Consider the following 16875-nt stretch of genomic DNA (forward strand, 5'->3'; position numbering starts at 1 on the left):
CACAGGTTAAGAAACACTAAATTAAATAATCTTATAAAAGCCTCTTTCTCCACCAGCATTCACTGAACCTTCATTTATCATCACTGATTCTCAGAGATTGGTCATATTCCAGGTAACATCATTGACCGTTATCTCCGGGAGAGTCTTGAATGATTCTGAGGAGGAAGAAAAAAGCATGCCCACTGCTCTGCACTGCGCATCATGGGGTTGAAATGAAAGGAAAGGAAAGGACAACAGGACAGAAGTCAGTACTTGAATCAGACTCATTGAGGCTGACCCGCTAAAGCCTCCAGGGAGCAGTAATAACTCTAAGGCACTGATTTACAAATTGTGGACCCCCAGACCAACAGGATTGGCATCACCTGGGAAATTGTTGGAAATGCAAATTCTCAGACTCCACATACACTTACTGAATCAGAAACTCTGGAAACGGGGTCCAGTAGAATGTGTTAGAAGTCCTCTGGGTGATTGTGTTGCATACTAAAACTTAAGGACAGCTACTCTTAAGATTAACAAGCCATTTGCCAGTCAGAGCCTTCCAGGCACAATGAGGCTTCACTTTCTGCTAAGGCCCTGGGGACACAGTTTGGTCAGCCAGGGACAGGCTGCTAGTGAAGCCAGGGGGTTAAGGAACTGTTTTTCTTTTGGGTTTTTTGTTTGTTTTTAATTATGATCCACCAGAGGATGGAAAATTTTTGGCTTGGATGTCTGGGGCAATAAATTCTTATCTCTTTGAGATAGAAAAGTAGTCTTAATAATTATACTAAAACTTTTATGCTTCAATTTTATTGTAGTTGCATAATAAGTACCAAAATCACATCAAGACTTCATATATTTTTTTAAGTGATGCTGGGTTTTTTTTAATTATTTTTTCCAATAGTCTGTTGTTTCTAATTGTATAATATTATGTTTATTTATGCTTTAATACCATTTATACCTTAGGGAGAGAAAAATTACTGGCATCCAGTGTGAAGTTGTAGTAACAAAAGGTTGGGAGATATTTTCTGATCTAGGTAAACCTCTCATGCCTTTAAGTCCCTATTCTTCACCTCCATCCCAGGTGTGTCTGTAACCTCAAGGCCTGCTCTCTTTTCATTATTCCTCTATTCTGGCCATGCTGGCTGCCTCATTATGTCCTTGGAACCACTTTAGGGCCTTTGCACTTACTACTGTTTCTGTTTGGAGTATCTACCTGCATGCTAGCTCCCTGACTTCCTTCATGGCATTCTCATAGAGAACTTCTCTTACTGCCCTGTGTAAAATCTCACACACACCACATTTTAAGTACACAAACACTTTGTTTCCCCTTTATTTTTTCTCTCTGGCATTTACTATCTAACTATATATATATATAGATATATATTTTTTTCCCCCTTCCTCCAGTAGAATAGAAGCACATCTGGCATAAAGTTTTATCTGTTTTTTATATTGCCTGGAACAATACCTGACTAGTACATTTGTTGAATGAATAACTGTCTCCAAACGTGCGTTTGTGTGACTGACAGTAAGTAGGTGTACTTGGTAACATTTTTGCTTTAACCTGAACTGACTTTGTTTTGGGGGGCTCCAAAATCACTGCAGATGGTGATTGCAGCCATGAAATTAAAAGACGCTTACTCCTTGGAAGGAAAGTTATGACCAACCTAGACAGCATATTGAAAAGCAGGGATATTACTTTGTCAACAAAGGTCTGTCTAGTCAAGGCTATCGTTTTTCCAGTAGTCATGCATGGATGTGAGAGTTGGACTATAAAGAAAGCTGAGCGCAGAAGAATTGATGCTTTTGGACTGAAGACTCTTGAGAGTCCCTTGGACTGCAAGGAGATCCAACCAGTCCATCCTAAAGGAAATCAGTCCTGGGTGTTCATTGGAAGGACTGATGCTGAAGCTGAAGTTCCAATACTTAGGCCACCTGATGTGAAGAGCTGACTCATTTGAAAAGACCCTGATGCTGGGAAAGATTGAGGGCAGGAGGAGAAGGGGATGACAGAGGATGAGATGGACATGGGTTTGGGTGGACTCCGGGAGTTGATGATGGACAGGGACACCTGGCGTGCTGTGGTTCATGGGGTCGCAAAGAGTTGGACACGACTGAGCGACTGGACTGAGCTGAACTGAAGAGCTAAGAGGCAATTTGTCTTTTACTCTTCTAAACTGTCTCTGTTCTGTTTTTCTAAACTTACTCTGTTCTAATTAAGAGGGATGGGAAAGGATGGTACCTAAGGAGATAATTATTGGTTCTTTTTCTGTTTCCTCTTTAGACAGTAGAGCTCATTGTCAGTTAACTTGATTCCTTTCTGTCTCAGTACCTGCCAGAAGGGGATAGGACAGGATGGTGTGGGAAGGGACCTTATAGGTCACATTAAACTAGTGGTCCTCTGGGGAACATGAAAAAGTCCTGAAGATGGATGGTGGTGGTGTGTGCGTGCTCAGTCATGTCCAATTCTCTGCGAACCCCATGGACTGCAGCCTGCCAGGCTCTTCTGCCCATGGGATTTCCCAGGCAACAATACAGGGGTTGGTTGCCATTTCCTCCTCCAGTGGATCTTCCTAACCCAGGGATCAAACCCCTGTCTCCTACACTGGAGGGCAAATTCTTTACCACTGAGCCACCAGGGAAGCCCCGGATGGTGATGACGGTGGCAAAACAATGTGAGTGTACTTAATGCCGTAGCACTGTACACTTAAAAGTGGTTAAAATGGTAAATTTTGTGTTATGTGTTTTTTGCCATAGCTTAAAAAAAAAAAAAAAACAGTAGTTCTCAAAGTGTGGTTTCAAAGCAGCAGTAGAAGCTTCACCTAAGAGCTTGTTAGAAATTGCAGATTCAACCCCAAACCGTTTCTAAAACTGGAGATAGGTGTGCCTTTGATTGGCATTTTACTGAGCCATTCGGGTGGTTCTGAATCACAGCATTAAATATTTTTGTTTTAATCTTGAAAGCTATGAAGAACTTTAGAAGAGATTCATGGAATTTATCCGTGCCCTGATAACAATTTAAAACTACCTTGGTCAGAAATTCTGACCATCTTAGGGATAAAATTGAAGTGTTCTGGAAATGTTTTGATTAGTGTTTAAGGAAACAAACTTAATGTTTAGAGTACCTGCCATGTTTCAAGCATCTTGCCAAATGCTATCACGTGTATTTTCCATTTAACCTTTAAATCAGCCTTGTTGAAGTAAATACTACATTATCAACATTTAAAATGCGGAAAAAAACTAAGATCAGTTATACTTTATCTACCTTTCTTATGGTGTACACGTGCTGCCACTAGGTGGCACTGGTGGTGTGGTCACTCAGACCCAGGCAAAGCCTTCTGGGACTACTGCCTAGAAAACTGAAATAAATGAGCCCTCTTGTGAAAGAAATCAGACTGCAGGCAACCACAGATCTTGATACAAATAGAGGGTCCAGCTTAAGGTATGTTAGTGAATCTGACAATTCACTCTGAAAATAGGACCTCTGAAAATTCACCCTTATATAAAAGCAATGAAAATATGACCATAGTCTTAGAGTCAACCTTTTCAGAACTCTAGGTAATAACCAGAGGCTTGTGACAATCTGTGTCCAAGAAAAGGACTTAGTCATGGTAAGAACAGCAAGGCTCATGGAATGTTAACTGATTCCTGTCTCCTCTTGGCTTCACAGTAATACTTTGTAACTAATACCTTGAAATCATGTAGCTCTGAAAAATATAGCAGACACTGAAAAAGGCAGAATGGATTTGGAGCTCCGCAAGCCCCTACTTCAGAGGACTGTTACTATTTGGCCTGTCTGTCTGCTCCATGGAAACTCTCACTTAGCGGGCTTGCCTTTTTTTTTTTTTTAAACCTTACTCAGAGGTAATACAATGCAAACAGCTTCTTCCGTACGCACTCCCAGAGCATGCCCCCCAAATGCACACAGAGCCCTTCAGCAAAAGCTGGCAAACTTATTGGTGAAAGGCATTTAAGGAAGTCTCTGTCCAGTTATTAGTGGACAACAAAGCTAACTCCCTCCTCCATCTTTTGCCCCCCTCTCTCTCTCTCATCAATTCCTGTCAAGCAGAACATTGAAGCAGAAGGTGATTCTTTGTTTTACACATTTAAAAGGATGAATTTTTAATGTGAAATTATGTATCAGTAAAAGTTTTCTTTTAAAAATCTTTACACAAATATAAACGTGTGCCCATGAGAAGTCCACAGTGATTTTTCTTTAAGATTGCTATGTTTAAAGATTTTCTTAAACAGGAGAAAGAAAAAGCAAGGTAATTATGGTTCTTACCAACTTTGGGAGGTCCTGTGCTGTAAACACATTTTACTGCTCTTCCCTCTCTTTCTCCCCTTACTACTTCAAACTCTGAAGCTACAATGACTCTCTGTTAGGTATCTGGAACTTCAAAGGTATAGATTGTTTATCCACTAACAAATAGCTTTTTAAAACTGCTTGAATTCTGTGAAGTTTTAAGCACAAAGCTGTGAGGGCTCATTCTTGTCACATTAAAGGCAAATCTTAGGTATCCCTTTCTTTGTTACGCAGAGCATCATGGAGCGTCAGGATCTTGATCAGATTTATTATTGCTGCCTTTCCAGCTTTCTTTTCTGTTTCATTCTTCCGTAGTGCTCCCTTTCTCCCACATCCTAGGGCCCTAGGGCTCTTTTGTGATGATCCTTTGACTGAGGATCAGCCCTAGTCTATTGTATGACTCCCCACCCCCATACTCAGAATTATCCCCTTTTATCCTCATCAGAACTGTTTCTGGCTGTCTCTGCTTTGAATTCTGATTAATTTTTGATTAAAAATGTTCCTGCTAACACTGAGGGTTATACTAACACTAATGATTCATAGCAGAATCATTATTGTTATAAGACACGTGAGAAGTTTTATACTTTTATAAAACTTAAAGCCAATAAAATATATTGTAAATTCCTAATTTCCTAATCAGCAAAACATGCATATTTTAAGATAGCACTAAACACTTTAAATATAGTACATGTATCTTACATAGAGTAGGATATTCATTTTTTAAGTGAGATAATTTTTATGGATGAAATATGTATTTTGCAGGCATTTTTCATTGTAAGATATCAGATTTCCTTTATCTGAAACATTTTTTTTCTCTTTACTAGGAAGTTGTCTTAGGTCATGTGAAAGAGATGCTTTCTCATCATTAAGGCTTACCAGAAACTCTGATTTGAAGAGAACAAATGGATTTTGCAGCAAACCCCAGGAAAGTCCAAAGCCTCCAACCCGTAAGTTTTTATTTGTCTTTCCAGTTATGGACTAGGCAGCTTCCAAAGACTAGAACAACCTGGAATCAAAAGAACCTAAAAGAGAGGTGGTCACAGGGTTCCCTATCATGTAGTTCAGGCCTCCCAAGTTGTACTTATATGAGTTGTGCTTACATGTGGCAGTGATTTCTTCATTTTTCCCATTTGTCATTTTCATCTCTTACCTCAAGGATTTGACTAGAGCTTTCTGTAGATGATAGATGTACCAAAGTAAATATTGGTCAGCCTCAAAGATGAACCAGATCAAAAAATGACATTTGTGTACAATATACCTAGGGCTACGCACTGGCTTGTACATTAACTTCAGCCATGTTTAGTCCTATCCCTAACTCCACGTTCTGTCCCTGTCAGCACTGTGGAGAGAAGGAGCTTAATATTTAAACTGTATGACCCTAGGAACTACTTGCTCATTGCTTCTTCATGGGAATTGCTTCTTCTGGGCCCTACACTAGGGCCAGATAGGTACTGGTGGGTGGAAAATAACTGTTGTCAAAGAATATTTATTAAGAGGTTAAAAGTATTTACACCCCTTGACCTGGTATTTCACTTCTGGGGATCTATCCTAAGGAATAATCCCTTTATGTGGAAAAAGCTTTGAATGTAATGCTGTTCCCATTTATTTATATATATGTATATGTATCTATATATATTTTTATACACATATAAAGGAAAATGAGAAATTAGTCTAAATGTTAAATAATCTGGGAATGGTTATAGATGAGATCTACTTGATGAGTTGTGCAACTGTTGGAAATGGTGCTTATAATTACAACATACTGGCATGGAAAGTTTTTGTTATAATGTTAATGAACAAGGCAGGATACAAAATTTTACATTGTGTGTAAGCCCAAAAATGGTACATACAGAAATTACATATATGTGCCTATGTATGGTGATAAGATTTAGGAAACATACCAAAATGAACATAGTGCTCATACTAGGAGAGGAGAATTAAGCGTGGTTTTTATCTTTTTCTTTTTTCACGTCTGTACTTTCTGAATTGTCTTTAATGAGTATGTAGTACATAAAGTAAAAATAAACTACAGAGAAAGTACCACACTTAATAATTATTAGTAATAATAAAAGATTACAGCAGTACTATTTCTGTACTTCTGAATGTCTTTTCTTGCCTTTGGTTCTTTAAGGATTTTTTTTCCCTAGTGACTTTTCTGTTCCTCTTGCTGTTGGCTTCTGATTAAGTGAAAGGTGCAGCATAAACAAAGGTGACGTAGTCAAGGAGATAGTCCGTCTGCAAGAGAGATGTCAGCAGTACATGAAAGTTAGATGAGATTATCTCCGAGGTCCTTTGTAACTCTGACATTCTGTGATCCCCTTTTTCTGCTTCTCATCTTCAGTGACTTCCCCTTCCTTTGAAAGACTCTTTTATAGTCTGCGGTTCTGCCTGTTTCGGCTGCTCCATTTTCCTCTGCTGCCTCTTTGTCCTTTCTGGGTCGTGCACCAACACTCAGCCCCTGCTCTTCTGCGTCTGTCATCCTCACTGGCTCTTTCTTTGCACCAGTGGTTATCTCCACTCCCAACTCATTGAAACTTACTCAGATGGCGTAAATTTAGACCCAGTAGATCTAAAATGGCATTAGTACTTTTCCCTCTCCTGACTGGTTGTTTTCAGTCGCCTTATTTTGGTTAACAATACTGCTTTTGTTTTAATCATCCAAGTTTAAGGTTCTTCATGAATCCATCTTTATCTTGATCAATCTCCGAATTCTTTCAGATTGACTTTTTGTTTCTCTTCCCACTGTTACAACTCTAGCTGAGACTATAACAACTCACCCTTGTATTGTAATAGCTTGTATTATAATCTCCTATTTGGTCTTGTCCACTCTGCCCTATCCTTTCTCTTTCCAGCCACTGTGCAGATTAAACTTTCTAAGTACAATAGTTCTTGAGTCAGGTCTAAAACCCTTAGCCTGCCATTCAGGTTCTTTTTTTTTTTTTTCAGGTTCTTTTATAATCTGATTTTACCTCACAGACTTAAAAATTCTACCAAAGTCAAACAGGCTCCCATGCTGTTCCCTTCTTAGTTCATCCTTCTCATCTTTATATCTTTGTTCATGGTGTTCTTTCAGCTTTCAATGGCTTGGGCTTATATTGGAAAATAATGCTTTTATTTCACCTCAGTCCTTACAAAATTTTTGAATCTCATTTAAGAAATATATAAGCAACCTAAGAAATTCCATTCAAATAAAGCTCTAATTAACTTGCGATTTCTCAGTGATTCTATTTAGTGAATAGCTAAAAAGCACAAATAGCATTTTTCTGTTGCTAAATTTGGGAGTCAGTCTCATATAAATATCTTCTCTTGTTTTTCTCATAGACACTTACAGCCACAGAGTGCCTCTGCACAAGCCTACGGACTGGGAGAAGAAGATTCTAATATGGTCAGGTCGCTTCAAAAAGGAAGATGACATTCCAGAGACTGTCTCGTGAGTGCTGAAGTTAGGGTTGTAAGCAGCTTTTATTTTTCAGCAATCTATTTTAAAGGAAAATCAGTTCCTCTGAGTCTATTTAAAACCTTTCAGCCATATTTAAAAGTTTCCACTTTCCTAAACGTTTACTTTTTGACAAGTACTGGAATAAAAACAGTGCTAGAAAATCAGTGTGTTATCATTGCGCTTATGTAGTGCCTAGTGAAGAGCTGTCAGTTACTCTGAAGTCAGCTGATTTGATTTTCTCTCCTAGCTATAGAAAGTAACTAAATTAATTTCTCTTTCTTATACTTTTTTTGTTAGCATATAGAAATGCAACAGATTTCTGTATGTTAATTTTGGTCCTACAGCTTTATCCAGTTCACTGATGAACTGTAGTAGTTTTTCTGGTGGCATCCTTAGGATTTTCTGTGTATGGTTATCATGTCATCTGCAAACAATGACTTCTTCCTTTCCAATTTGGATTCCTTTTATTTCTTTTTCTTCTTTGATTGCCATGGCTAGGACTTCCAAAACTGTGTTGAATAAAAGTGGCAAGAGTGGGCATTCTTGTCTTCTTCCTGATCTTAGAGGGAATGCTTTCAGCTTTTCACTATTTAGTATAATGTTAGCTGTGGGCTTTTTTATATATGGCCCTTACTGTTTTGAGGTATGTTCTTTCTGTGCCCACTTTTTGGAGAGTTTTTACCATAACCAATATTAAATTTTATCAAGAGCTTTTTCTGCATCTGTTTTAGATCATCATGTGGTTTTTGTTCTTCAGTTCGCTAATGTGGTATATCATACTGATTGATTTGTGGGTGGTGAAAAATCCTTGCATCCCTGGGATAAATCCCATTTGATCATGGTGTATGGACCTTTTAAGTTATTGTTGGGTTTGGTTTTCTAGTATTTAGTTGAGGATTTTTGCATCTATGTTCATCAGTGATACTTGTCTGTTATTTTTTTGGTGTTGTTGGTATCTTTGTCTGGTTTTGGTATCAGGGTGATGATAGCCCATAGAATGAGTTAGGAAGTATCCCTTCCTCTGCAATTTTTTGGAATAGTTCCAGCAGGAGAGGTGTTAACTCTTCTCTAAATGTTTGCTACAGCTCACCCATGGAGCTATCTGGTTCTAAACTTTTATTTGTTGGGAGTTTTTAAAATACTATTCAATTTCAATACTAATTATTGGTCTGTTCATATTTTCTATTTCTTCCTGGTTCAATCTTGGGAGATTGTACCTTTCTAAGAATTTGTCCATTTCTTCAAGGTTCCCATTTTATTTGCATATGGTTTTTCATAATAGTCTCTTGTGATCCTTTGTATTTCTGTGGTGTGGGCTGTAACTTCTCCCTTTTCATTTCTGATTTTATTGATTTAGGCCCTCTCACTTTTTTTTTTCCCCTAATGAGTCTGGCTAAAGGTTTATCAGTTTTGTTTATCTTTTCAAAAAACCAGCTTTTAGTTTCATTGATCTTTGCTGTTGTTTTTTTTAGTCTTTGTTTAATTTATTTCTGCTCTGATGTTTGTAATTTCTTTCCTTCTACTAACTTTGGGTTTTGTTTGTTCTTTCTCTAGTTGCTTTAGGTGTAAGGTTAATTTGTTTATTTGAGATTTTCTTATGTCCTGAGGCAAACTTATATTGCTTAAAAACTTCCCTCTTAGAACTGTTTTTGCTGCATCCCAGAGGTTTTGCATTGTTGTGTTTTTGTTTTCATTTGTCTCTAGGTTTTTTTATTTTCTATTTGATTTCTTCACTGATCCATTGGTTGTTTAGTAGCATATTGCTTAGCCTCTGCATGTTTGTGTTTTTTGCAGTTTATTCTTATAGTTGATTTTTAGTCTCATAGTGGTTGGAAAAGATGCTTGATATGATTTCAGTTTTCTTAAATTTACTGAAACTGGCTCTGTGACCCAGCATATGACCTATCCTGGAGAATGTTCCATGTGCACTTGAAAAGAATGTTCTGCTGCTTTCATGTGAAATACTCTAAATGTATCAAGTAAGTCCATTTAGTCTAATGTGTTATCAAGGTCTGTGTTTCCTTACTGATTTTCTATCTGGATGTAAATGGGGTATTAAAGTCCCATACTAGTATTGTCTTACTTGCAATTTCTCCTTTTATGTCAGTTAATTTTTACCTTACGTATTGAGGAGCTCCTATGTTGGGTGCAGATATATTTACAATTGTTATGTTTTCTTGGATTGATCACTTGATCATTATACTGTCTCTCTTTGTCGCTTGTAACAGTATTTTAAAGTCTATTTTGTCTGATTGCTATGAATATTGCTACTTTAGCTTTCTTTTGATTACCACGTGTATGAAATACCTTTTTTCATCCTCTCACTTTCAGTCTGTATGTGCCTCTAGATCTGAAATGAGTCTCTTGTAGGCAGCATATATATGGTCTTGTTTTTCTTCCATTCAGTCTGTATTTATTGGTTGGAGCATTGAGTTCATTTACATTTAAGGTAATCATGTATATGTATATCCTCACTGCCTTTTTGTTAATTATTTTGGATTTTTTATTTACATATATTTGATTTACAGTGTTTCACATGTACAGCAGAGTTATTCAGTTTTATATATATATATATACATATATATATACATACATCTATTCTTTTCCATTATAAGTTATTACAAGGTATTGAATATAGTTCCCTATGCTCTACAATAGGTCTTTGTTGTTTGTTTTTTATGTGTAGTATGGATTTGTTTTGTAGCTCTTTTTTTCTTTCTTCTTTTGTTCTATTCTCTTCTGATATGACTATCTTTAGTGTATGTTTGTATTCCTTTTTCTTTGTTGTGTGTATATTTATTATAGGGTTTTGGTTTGCAGTTACCATGGGTTTTTATATAGCAGTCTGGGTATATAAGTGATTGTTTTAAGGAGCTCATCTCTTAGTTTCAAATGCATTTAAAAAAAACACCTGAGTTTGCACATTCCTCTCCTGATGACTACTGTTTTTGATATCATGTGTGTGTGTGTGTGCATGCTCAGTAGCTCAGTCATGTCTGCCTCTTTGCAACCTCATGGACTGTAACCCAACAGGCTTCTCTGTCCTTGGAATTCTCCAGGCAAGAATACTGGATTTTGGGGTTGCCATTTCCCTCTCCAGGAGATCTTTCTGACCCAGGAATTGAACCCATGTCTCTTGGATTTCCTGCATTGGCAGGTGGGTTTTTTACATTGTGCCACCTGGGAAGCCCATGTTTTATATCTGATTGTTTTGTGTATCCCTTCACTGCTTACTGTAGATACAGATGATCGTAACTACTTGTCTCTCTTAATCTCCCTACTATCTTTTTGTATGGATGATTTCCTACCTTTACTAACTTTGTATGTGAATGATTTCCTAACTTTACCTTTGCCAGTGAGCTCTTTCATTCCATAATTTTCTTTTTTGTAATTGTGGCCTTTTCTTTTTTGCCTAGAGAAGTTCGTTTAACATTTATTGTTAAGGCTGCTTTGATGGTGCTGAATTCTCTTAGATTTTGCTTGTGTGTAAAGTTTTTTATTTCTTCATCAAATCTGAATAAGAACCTTGCTGGGTAGACTATTCCTGGTTGTAGGTTTTTCTCTTTCATTCCTTTAAATATATCATGTCACTTCCATCTGACCTGCAGAGTCTACTGGAAATTCAGCTGATAGCCTTGTGGGAATGTCATTCTATGTAATTTGTTACTTTTCTCTTGCTGCTCTTAGTATTCTCTCTTTACCTTTAATTTTTGTCATTTTTATTTTTGATTACAGTATTCTTGGTGTGTTCCTCTTTGGGTTAACCCTGTATGAGATTCTGTGCTTCCTGGACTTGGATGACTTTCATTTCTCAGGTTAGGAAAGTTTTCAGCTATTATCTCTTCAATTATTTTGAAGCACTTTCTTGCTCTTCTCCTTCTGGGACCCCTATAATGTGAATATTAGTGGGCTTGATGTTGTCCCAGAGGTCTCTTAAACTGTCCTTCTTTCTTTTCATTTTTTTCTGCTCTGTGGCAGTGGTTTTCACTATTCTGTCTTCCAGCTCAGTGATCCATTTTTCTGTATCATTTAGTCTACTGTTGATTCCTTCTACTGTAGTTCTCATTTCAGTTACTGTATTTTTCACATCTGGCTATTGTTTGTGTTTTCTCATTTAAAAACTTCTAACTCCTCGCTCTGTGTACCCATTCTTCTTCCAAGTTCTTTGATCACCTTTATGATCATTACTCTGAGGTCTTTCTCATGTAGGTAGGCTATCACTTTACTTAGTTCATCTTCTAGGGTTTTATCTGTTCCTTCTTCTAGAACATATTCCTCTGCTGCCTCTTTTTATCTGAGTTGCTAACTGTATTTTTATGTATGTGATTGCAGATCCCTGGGGAGCCCTGGCACTAGTGCTGGCACACTGGTAGCCAGAGAACAGGGTCCTGATGAATCTGAGCCTGTTGCCCACCTAGCGGCAGGTGAAGCAGATCCTGGGGTTAGTACCAGACTACTGGTAGGCAGGGCTGATTCCTGGAATCAGGCTGCATGACCCAGGAACGCCAGAGCTCAGTTCAGACATAGGAATCATTCCAAGTTGAGAACCACTGCTCCTGCCTTATGGTTTGCATCTTGGCCAAAAAGAGATTCTAAGAAATAGATGCAGTCTACCTGTGGGACATCATCCTCTTCAGAGACAGGGGCTTGGGACAAAGCTCCTGGACATTCATTCTCTTCTAGTAAGAAATTGTTCTGGAGCCTTCTGGCTTCTAAATCAAGTCATGATTGAAGAAGTTCTGGGTTCGTTCAGGGTATCTTTTTGTAGGAAGATAAGTAGGTTTTGCTTTCTGTTTACAACAACTTTAATAACAGAGCCCTTTCTTTCTGCCTGTCAAATTAAATAACACATCATATTCACTAGAATTATTTCAGCAGGAGAGCCTTGGTCCTTCTTAGCTCAAGTGACAGTTGTATTCTTCTGGAAGAGCATGCTGGAAATAAACATGACCTCAAATTCTCACCTGTACTGTAATTTCTTCATGAATATCCCAGCAGAAATCAGGCTGGTATGTACTCATGGCCCTAATAGGTGCTTTATACACTTTACTAAGGAAAACCTGCCATAGTCTGACTTGTAGGCGGTCCCAAGACACCATCAAGCCCAAAGCACAATCTCACGAGTCACCCTGGCAGTCCCTTCTCTGGGCCTGAGCCGCCGTTTATGCTTGTGCTGGTAGTTCTGAACAGGCACTGCTTAACATACCCGTTCTTATTGCTCCCTGTAGAATGGAGGGCAACCTTGTGGCCTTATTTAAATGCACTTTACTTTTTATGTTCCCTCAAATGGAAAATACATCACTTTTCCTGAGGATTACAGCACTTCAGTTGGAAATACCAGTTCACATAAAACATTTGTCAACATGGGTCGTTGTGGTTGGTGGGATTTCAGATGCTCTTAGGAGCAATTCAATGTTCTTAGCAGTTGTTCCTGGTTCCTCCCACCCTGCAGGCCCAGCTTCAGTGCCTAGAGGACTCCATCCACATTGCTCCCTCACTGGATCCAAGCTCTTATATCAGTGTATATATGCTTTCAGGGTTCTTCTCCTACCATCTGCAACACCCTGGACCCTGTGCCTCCTTCCATGCATTTTTAAAGTATTTTCCTCCCCCCAGTTTCAAAAGTAATATAAGGATGGAAAAAAAGTTAGCACTCAAATTCATTCATCTAGATATAATCACTTTCTACATACTACTGAGTAGGCCAGTTCTCTATCGTGAGCCCATTAGGACTCCACATACCCTGCCCTGATGCTTACCAAACACTCAGGTAGTAGAACTGGGACCCATTGCCTACCTGTAGAATCACCAAGATGAAGCAGCCTTCTGTTTAGACTCTTCCCTGTTAGGCCTTTTAGCTTTCACATAAGAATGGTAACCCAACCCAGAACTTTCTATCAAGGTACATAGGTCTGTATTCAGCAGACCAGTTATAGGAGGCACTTGACAAAGAGCACAACCTCAAGTTCATTGTCACTCAGTTTTACCAAAACATTAGTTTAAAGATAAATGTTAAGGGAGCATTGCCTAAAGGATCTTTCTGCTGTACCAGATATCCTGAAATCTATTCCTGGTTCAAGGCAGAGAGCAAAAGCTGGGTATAAAGAGCACATTGTTTAACTCTCCCATGTTTGTTTTCTTTCTGAATTGTGCTTAGTGTTGAACCTTATGCTCATTGCAGTGTGGTTCAGATGGTAAAAAAAAATCCACCTGCAATGCAGGAGACCTGGGTTCGATCCCTGGGTTGGGAAGAGCCCCTGGAGGAGGGCATGGCAACCCACTTCATGGGGATTCTTGCCTGGAGAATCCCCATGGACAGAGGAGCCTGGTGGGCTACAGTCCATGGGGTCTCAGAGAGTCGGACATGACTGACTGACGAAATACAGCACATTGTCAGGATGTTATTGAGAATGTCATTATATCATATACTATCTTCTTAAGAACCTCAGGGAGAAATAGATACTGATACATTTTAGCACTAACTGCTAAAGTGAACCTACAGAGCCAAAACTGGGCCCACCATAGCAAGTGTAGATTAACATGTCTTACTCTTTTTTGGCTTTTTTTCTTTATTTTGCCTTTCCAGGCTCCATTTTTCATCTTCATACTTTTTTTAAAAAAAATTTTCCTACTTTAAATTTGTGCAGTCTTACTGTGTTTTTTTTTTAAAGTTAAGTTCAGTCGCTCAGTTGTGTCCGACTCTTTGCAACCCCGTGAACCACAGCACGCCAGGCCTCCCTGTCCATCACCAACTCCCGGAGTCCACCCAAACCCATGTCCATCAAGTCAATGATGCCATCCAACCATCTCATCCTCTGTTGTCCCCTTCTCCTCCCGCTCTCAATCTTTCCCAGCATCAGGGTCTTTTCAAATGAGTCAGCTCTTTGCATCAAGGTGGCCAAAGTATTGGAACTTCAGCTTCAGCATCAGTCCTTCTAATGAACACCCAGGACTGATTTCCTTTAGGATGGACTGGTTGGATCTCCTTGCAGTCCAAGGGACTCTCAAGAGTCTTCTCCAACACCACAGCTCAAAAGCATCAATTCTTCGGTGCTCAGCTTTCTTTATAGTCCAAGTCTCACATCCATATGTGACCACTGGAAAAACCATAGCCTTGACCAGACGGACCTTTGTTGGCAAAGTAATGTCTCTGCTTTTTTAATATGCTGTCTAGGTTGGTCATAACTTTCCTTCCAAGGAGTAAGCGTCTTTTAATTTCATGACTGCAGTCACCATCTGCAGTGATTTTGGAGCCCAGAAAAATAGTCAGCCACTGTTTCCACTGTTTCCCCATCTATTTCCCATGAAGTGATGGGACCAGATGCCATGATCTTAGTTTTCTGAATGTTGAGCTTTAAGCCAACTTTTTCACTCTCCTCTTAAGCTTTCCTCAAGAGGCTCTTTTGTTCTTCACTTTCTGCCATACAGGTGATGTTATCTGCATATCTGAGGTTATTGATATTTCTCCCGCAATCTTGATTCCAGCTTGTGCTTCCTCCAGCCCAGCATTTCTCATGATGTACTCTGCATATAAGTTAAATAAGCAGGCTGACAATATACAGCCTTGATGTACTCCTTTTCCTATTTGGAACCAGTCTGTTGGTCCATGTCCAGTTCTAACTGTTGCTTCCTGACCTGCATACAGGTTTCTCAAGAGGCAGGTCAGGTGGTCTGGTATGCCCATCTGTTTCAGAAGTTTCCACAGTTTATTGTGATCCACACAGTCAAAGCCTTTGGCATAGTCAATAAAGCAGAAATAGATGTTTTTCTGGAACTCTCTTGCTTTTTCGATGATCCAGCGGGTGTTGGCAATTTGATCTCTGGTTCCTCTGCCTTTCTAAAACCAGCTTGAACACCTGGAAGTTCACGGTTCATGTATTGCTGAAGCCTGGCTTGGAGAATTTTAAGCATTACTTTACTAGCATGTGAGATGAGTGCAATTGTGCAGTAGTTTGAGCATTCTTTGGCATTGCCTTTCTTTGGGATTGGGATGAAACCTGACCTTTTCCAGTCCTGTGGCCACTGCTGAGTTTTCCATATTTGCTGGCATAAAGTTCAGGTATGGTTAATTTACAGTGTGGTGGTTTAGGTTACAGCATAGTGATTCAGTTATACATAATACATACTTTTTCAGAGTCTTTTCTATTATATTACAAGAGATTGAATATAGTTCCCTGTGCTACATAGTAGATCCTAGTTTATCTAATATATATGTGTGTATCTGTTAATCCCAAACTGAATTTATCCCTCCCCCTCCATTCTCTTTGGTAACCATAAGATTATTTCCTATGTCTGTGAATTTATTTCTGTTTTGCAAATAAGTTCATGTCATATTTTATATTCCACATCTAAGTGATATCATATGACACTTGTCTTCCTCTGTCTGACTTCACTTAGTATGATAATCTCTAGGTCCATCCATGTTGCTCCAAATGGCAATTTTCATTATCTTTTTCAGCTATGTAGTATTCCATTTTATGTGTGTACATGTATGTATATATGTGTGTGTGTAACTGTGTCATCTGTGTCTTGGCTATCGTAAATAATGCTACTATGTACATTGGGGTGCATGTATCTTTTAGAGTTTTTGTCTCTTCTGGATATATGCTTAGGAGTGAGATTGCCAGATCATATAGTACCTTTATTTTTGGTTTTTAAAGGACCCTCTGTGCTGTTCTCCATAGTGGCTGTATCAATTTTCCTTCCCACCAACAGTGCATGAGGGCTTCCTTTTTCTCTGCATCCTTGCCAACATTTGTTACTTGTGGTCTTTTTGATGTCAGCCATGCTGACAGGCTTGAAGTGATACCTCATTGTGGTTTTCTTGATGATTCTTGGTGTTTTTTTATGTGCCTGATGGTTTCTTTTTAGAAGTGTCTACTTAAGTCTTCTGCCCATATTTGATTGGGTGGTTTGTTAGATATTGAGCTGTATGTGCTGTTTGTATATTTGGGAAATTAAGCCTTTGTTGATCCCATCAGTTGTGAATATTTTCTCCCGTTCTGTAAGGTTGTTTTTTGTTTGTTTTTTTCATTTTGGGTATGGTTTCCTTTACTGTGCAAAAGCTTGTAAATTTAATTCAGTCCAATTTATTTTTGCTTTTCTTTCTTTTGCCTTGGGAGATTGACCTCAGAAGATATTGGTAAGATTTATG

The 16875-nt window shown here is 38.6% G+C and overlaps 1 protein-coding gene across 2 annotated transcripts in view; it reads left to right on the top strand.

Annotated features, from left to right (window-relative positions):
• FAM162A (family with sequence similarity 162 member A) overlaps positions 1–16875 on the top strand; it is a 40105-nt gene that overhangs the window by 16611 nt on the left and 6619 nt on the right. For both annotated transcript variants that reach the window (XM_043473133.1, XM_043473132.1), the window contains exons 2-3: positions 5107–5229; positions 7604–7712. In XM_043473133.1, the coding sequence (XP_043329068.1) occupies positions 5107–5229; positions 7604–7712 (232 nt within the window). The remainder of the gene's footprint in view (positions 1–5106; positions 5230–7603; positions 7713–16875) is intronic.

The sequence above is a fragment of the Cervus canadensis genome, chromosome 7 (assembly GCF_019320065.1).
Source record: "Cervus canadensis isolate Bull #8, Minnesota chromosome 7, ASM1932006v1, whole genome shotgun sequence".
Classification (NCBI taxonomy): domain Eukaryota; kingdom Metazoa; phylum Chordata; class Mammalia; order Artiodactyla; family Cervidae; genus Cervus; species Cervus canadensis.